Consider the following 6091-nt stretch of genomic DNA (forward strand, 5'->3'; position numbering starts at 1 on the left):
AATTATCTTGATTCGATTACAATAATCGAGTTAAAGTCTTAAATATTTTAACTATTTTGAGTTCAAGTGTTAAATATTTTAACTACTTCGAGTTTGAACTTTTAAATAAAATCGGATCAAATTCGAGTCAAGTTTTAAACTTTAAATTTTAAAGTTTAGTCAAGCTCAAACTTGACAGTGTTTCAATTCGACTCGATCTAATTACGCTTTTAAGTTGCCAGCCGTGCTATAGGTGTAAATCGAATAGAGGCAACACACGAGTTATTAGATGTTGACTGAAAAGTTTTTAAACTTAACTTGATTAACAATGAAGGGAGTTCAAATATCTAATATTCTAATGAGTTCGTACTCGAACTCTTTAAATGCAACTCTATCAAAAAAAAATTATTCATAAATAGAGAGAAAATACAAATCTATGTTGATCCTAACACAATTTTAGTGAAAACGCATCAAGATAGAAAGATCGATTTTGTTTGTTGAGCCCAATTGTGCGCCTCCTCATTCAAGTTTCGAAAAGTGTATCGAAATTCTGCTGAATTAAAGGCTCGACGAAGCTAAATATCGGCACTAATATCTTGCCATAATATATTGGTACATATCCCTGAAATAATTGTTGCAAAAACTTGGATGGCATCAACTCTATCGAATTCAAATCAAGTTTCAGACACGCAATTTATGGCATATACGGTTCGATTTTCTATAATGAAACTTAATCAAGCTCGAATGAGATTTCAAGTTTCAGATTTTCAATTCAAGTCTAGCTCAAACTTAACAGTATTTCAACTCGACTCGGCTATTCACCCAAGTCGCCACACATGCTGTTCCAAATGTATAGCTTATAGATTAAAAAACAAGTTAATCAATCTATCAGTATCAACCGGTTGGTCAGTACCAACCGGTTGGTAAGATAAAACCACACCTAATCATTGACAAGCTGATGTACACTCATTATCCCATTAAAGTTGCTCAAGTCCCACATGTAATGTTTACACTTCACTATTGACTCCATTTCAGATCACCGACACTCTCCCTCTCTTTATCTCCCACCATTCATCAACATTCTAACTCCTCCAACACCACCACTCAACCACCGCCATGTACGGCAGAGATCCATGGGGCGGCCCACTGGAGATCAACACGGCGGACTCCGCCACAGACGACGACCGGAGCAGAAACTTAAACGAACTCGACAGAGCTGCTCTGTCCAGACCATTAGATGAAACTCAGCAAAGCTGGCTGTTAGGACCAGCTGAGCAGAAGAAAAAGAAGAAATATGTGGATCTTGGGTGCATCATTGTCAGCCGTAAGATCTTTATTTGGACGGTTGGGACTCTCCTAGTCTCCGGTTTATTAGCCGGGTTGATCACCCTCATCGTTAAAACGGTTCCCCGTCACCACCACTCTAAACCGCCGCCGGATAATTATACACTCGCCCTCCATAAAGCTCTCAACTTCTTCAATGCCCAGAAATGTAAGTAATTGGCTAAACCCAAAAACTATAAGATTTATAATTGTCTGATCCTTTATTTTCAATTTTGCCTTTTTTGGTCCCTTATTTAGTTAATTTGTATGTTATTGACAATTGGATCCTTAAATGGCTCTCCGTCCTTAAATGGAGAACGACCAATTGCTGAAAAAGGTAAGAATTTAAAGACGCAATTGCTGAAAATGGTAGAAATTTAAGGACCCAATTGTTAAAAATAGAAGTTTAAGGATTCAATTGCTAAAACAAAGTTTAGGGTCTAAAAAAGAGTTTGTCTTAATGAATAGTTTAATGAAACCATGTTGAAATTTGTTGGTGAAGTTTAATTCTTTTGTTGAATTGATCAGCTGGGAAACTTCCGAAGCATAATAATGTGTCGTGGCGAGGGAATTCTTGTACTAATGATGGTAAATCTGCGACCGGGACGATTTTTAAGGATCTGGCCGGGGGATATTATGATGCTGGTGATGCTATTAAGTTTCATTTTCCCAAGTCTTTTGCTTTGACTATGTTGAGTTGGAGTGTGATTGAATATAGCGGTAAATATGAAGCTGCTGGTGAGCTTAATCATGTTAAGGATATTATTAAATGGGGTACTGATTATCTTCTTAAGACGTTTAATCATACTGCCGATACCATCAACACCATTGCTGCTCAGGTATATTTTTGCAGTTTCGAGATTCAATTCCGTAATTCCGGTTTGATTTGCATTGAATTCTGTGATCTACATGTTAGATATACCATTTATATGTTCTGATTCTGATGATGATCTACAGGTCGGTTCTGGGGATACGTCAGGAGGGAGTACGAATCCAAATGATCATTATTGCTGGATGCGTCCGGAGGATATTGATTATCCGAGACCTGTGACCGAATGTCATAGTTGCTCAGATCTTGCTGCTGAAATGGCTGCGGCCCTTGCTTCTGCTTCCATTGTTTTTAAGGATAATAAGGCTTACTCGCAGAAACTTGTCCATGGTGCTAAAACGCTATTTAAATTTTCTAGGGACCAGCGAGGTCGATATAGTGCTGGTAGTGCTGAGGCTTCGATTTTCTATAATTCTACGAGTTATTGGGATGAGTTTATTTGGGGTGGAGCTTGGCTATATTATGCTACTGGAAATGATACTTATCTTCAGCTCGCTACCACTACTGGTTTAGCCAAGCATGCTGGTGCCTTTTGGGGCGGCCCTTTTTATGGTGTTCTTAGCTGGGATAACAAGCTTGCCGGTGCTCAGGTATTGTTCGTGGAGATTTCAAACTAAGTACCTTTTTTGTTCATGTATTTTCAAACTCTGCTATTTTTCGTTAGCATCTTTTTCCCATATGCGATCTTTCTGTTTTCATAAGATTGTTCATCTTGTTCTAGTGTACACTAACATCTTAATTGGTGAACTAATAAATTATATGCCAATTTCATTTCTGCTTTCCTAATTTTATCATTTCTTAATTGTGCAAATAGGTGCTTCTTAGTCGTTTGAGGTTGTTCTTGAGTCCGGGGTATCCATATGAAGAAATATTAAGGACTTTTCACAATCAGACCAGTATCATCATGTGCTCTTACCTACCGATTTTCACAAGCTTTAATCGAACCAAAGGTAAACCACCTCTTACTTGTCTAGCCTGGCAACATTTGACTTATTAATTAATTTGAGTTTGGGATCTCACTGTAGTTCTTAAATAATGTGTTACAGGAGGATTGATTCAGTTAAACCATGGAGCTCCTCAGCCACTTCAGTATGTTGTCAATGCGGCTTTTCTAGCCACACTGTATAGTGATTATCTCGAAGCTGCTGATACTCCTGGATGGTATTGCGGGCCAGATTTCTACTCAACTAATGTCTTGCGTGAATTTGCCAAGACCCAGGTATGTCATCTTTTGTTAATGTCAACAAGGGCATGAATGCATGATATGATTGTCGTGTAATAAGTTTCTGTTCTGTTGTTTTGGCAGATTGATTACATTTTAGGGAAAAATCCTCGGAAAATGAGCTATCTCGTGGGCTTTGGTAATCATTATCCAAAACACGTCCACCACAGAGGTGCATCAATCCCGAAGAACAAGATCAAGTATAACTGTAAAGGAGGATGGAAGTGGAGGGACAGCGGAAAGCCAAACCCGAACACAATTGTTGGAGCCATGGTCGCTGGCCCTGATAAGCACGATGGTTTCCATGATGTCCGTACCAACTACAATTACACGGAGCCTACTCTTGCTGGCAATGCAGGTTTAGTTGCAGCACTTGTGGCTTTGTCTGGTGAAAGAGGCGCTGGGATCGACAAGAACACGATATTCTCAGCAGTTCCTCCGATGTTTCCCACTCCACCACCACCTCCAGCACCATGGAAACCATGAGCTACCGCTGGTATATTCAAGTTAAGGCCGTCTGTTCTGACTTAAGGTTATATGATCCCGCGGGAATTGATGATGGTGCAAATTGAGGAAGATGGGTATAAGAAGAAAACGTGAAGACAAGCCCTGGTGTTGATAATTTGTATCCCAAATGTGATTTTGTTTGATTTTTGTGAGATATATATAGTATAATGTGTATCATATCAATCTTGTATTCTTTGAAACACACTGAAACTAAACAGCTGAAAAATTGATTAACAATAAGCTTCTTTCAATTGGTCATGTCTGATTTACAATTTTATCTTCTGTTGCTTATATTCCTTTCCTTTACTCGTGAGCTACATTCACTCTTGACTTTTCATTATATTCTTGAGCAAATTACAGTTCTTACACTTCAAAAATAAAAATCCAATAATATGCTTTTTTTTTTGCCTAATTACTTAAAAACCACACACGTTGAAACATTTTGCATTTATATTCTGACTTAGAAAAAAGTTCATTTGTACCCTATATTGAATTTTTATTAGCAACACAATTTTTTTTTTAAATAAAAAATATTTTTTATTTAATCGTAATAGTTATTCATTTTAATTATTATTTAACACCTATCATTTTTTAGATTTGCGCAAACTTTTTAGTAGGTCACCCATCCTAAATTGCTCCCACTCAAGGCTCATTTAACTGTAAAGTTCTCTCACACTAAACTCCATCTTAACCAACTAATATTGTTACATATTTATGTATATTATATTAATTAATTTTTAAATAATTTGTGATGGATTTTACGGCCCGCCGCTATTTTCAACCGAAATATTTGGCGAAAAACTTTTTGCCAAAATAACAATGGATCCGTCGCTAAAATCCGGCGATAAATTTTGGCGCCTTGCTTCCAGCCAAAACCGTTGCTAAATTTAAGCGCCTCATTTCCTGCCAAAATAGCAACAGATCTGTCGCTAAAATCCGTTAGTAATTCTTGACGGGAATTTTCCCACCAAATTAGTGACGAATTCTGTCGCTAATCCGTCGGGAAATTAGCAATGGATTCCGTAGGGAAACTATCGAAAGACGCAACCGTTTTACAGATTTGGCAACGGTTTTTCGGTCTGTTGCTAAAATCCGTTGATAATTCGTTGTTTTCTAGTAGTGTTAGCTCAGCTGTACATAGCAATTTTTTTTTCAGTTGCTTGTATGTAAACTCTTGCCGAGTTTGTTCAGCTGATAGTAAGAATATTAGATTTTCTCCTTTTGAATCTCATAGTCTTCAAATTTTATCTAGAATAGGTCAAAAATTTGCAACAGAACATTATTCTCACTACTTTCTTTAAACTCAGTGAAACATTTGTGAAATTTTAGTGAAACTAAATATCTTCTTCCAATACGTCAGCGGAACCTTGGCGAAAATTTAAGTGAAACTAATCTGATTTTTTCGACATTTTTCAGCATATAAATTTACAACTAGGAATAAGCAATTTTGGCGTTTTGAAAAAGTTCAACTCCCAAACTCTATCCCCTCAAGTTCGTGTACTGATTTGTCAACGAAATGAATTTATGTGTTAGTTGCCCATTGCTTACAAGTTAAGGAGGCAAATTGCTACTTAATTCGTTTTATAATTATGACTACTCATCTAAAAGTTGACAATACATATAATATTATTTTAACCATTAAAATTCTAATATATTTTTCATTATTTAAATTACAACTTAATGTTCCAGCATGCCATAAGATTCTTGCTTGATTTAAACAGACACAACTTGAATTCTTTTTTTTTTTTAGGAAAACACACTTGAATTGGACAACAAATAAAGGATCATCAATAAAAAAAACGAAGAACGGTAGCCACGACCAAACTTACATAAAACAATAGTAGACTTTTCAAATAATACTATTAATTGTGAATTTGATAGTACAAGTTGTCCATCTTAATTTTTTTACCTCATCAACTTTTATAAAATTGTAATAATTTGTATGTTATTTTATATAGATACAATATTCATATCTATCCACAACTTTAACTTGTTTGTCAAATATGCTATATTTTTTAAAATTTATGTATCATCTTTTCGATGTTTGCTATATACACTCACAACATAATATTTTATGTTTATGTATAGAGGACTAATCTTACGTGGTGTATATAACACCACGATGCATTAGTTCTAGATCGATTGAGTATATTTAATAAAAATTAAAAATATGATGGTATACATAATTTTAAAAATATAATTATATTTAACAAAATGACAAAAGCGGTAGA

General features: G+C 35.7%; 1 protein-coding gene across 1 annotated transcript; it reads left to right on the top strand.

Annotated features, from left to right (window-relative positions):
• The first annotated feature begins 938 nt into the window (after window positions 1-938).
• On the top strand, window positions 939-4111 carry LOC126660974 (endoglucanase 25-like). The gene is made up of 6 exons (XM_050354705.2): window positions 939-1471; window positions 1831-2141; window positions 2260-2721; window positions 2946-3081; window positions 3178-3350; window positions 3438-4111. Exons 1-6 carry the CDS (start codon window positions 1096-1098, stop codon window positions 3837-3839), a joined length of 1860 nt encoding a protein of 619 aa, XP_050210662.1. The 5' UTR covers window positions 939-1095; the 3' UTR covers window positions 3840-4111.
• Window positions 4112-6091: the final 1980 nt, after the last annotated feature.

This window comes from Mercurialis annua, linkage group LG8, assembly GCF_937616625.2.
Source record: "Mercurialis annua linkage group LG8, ddMerAnnu1.2, whole genome shotgun sequence".
Taxonomy (NCBI): Eukaryota; Viridiplantae; Streptophyta; class Magnoliopsida; order Malpighiales; family Euphorbiaceae; genus Mercurialis; species Mercurialis annua.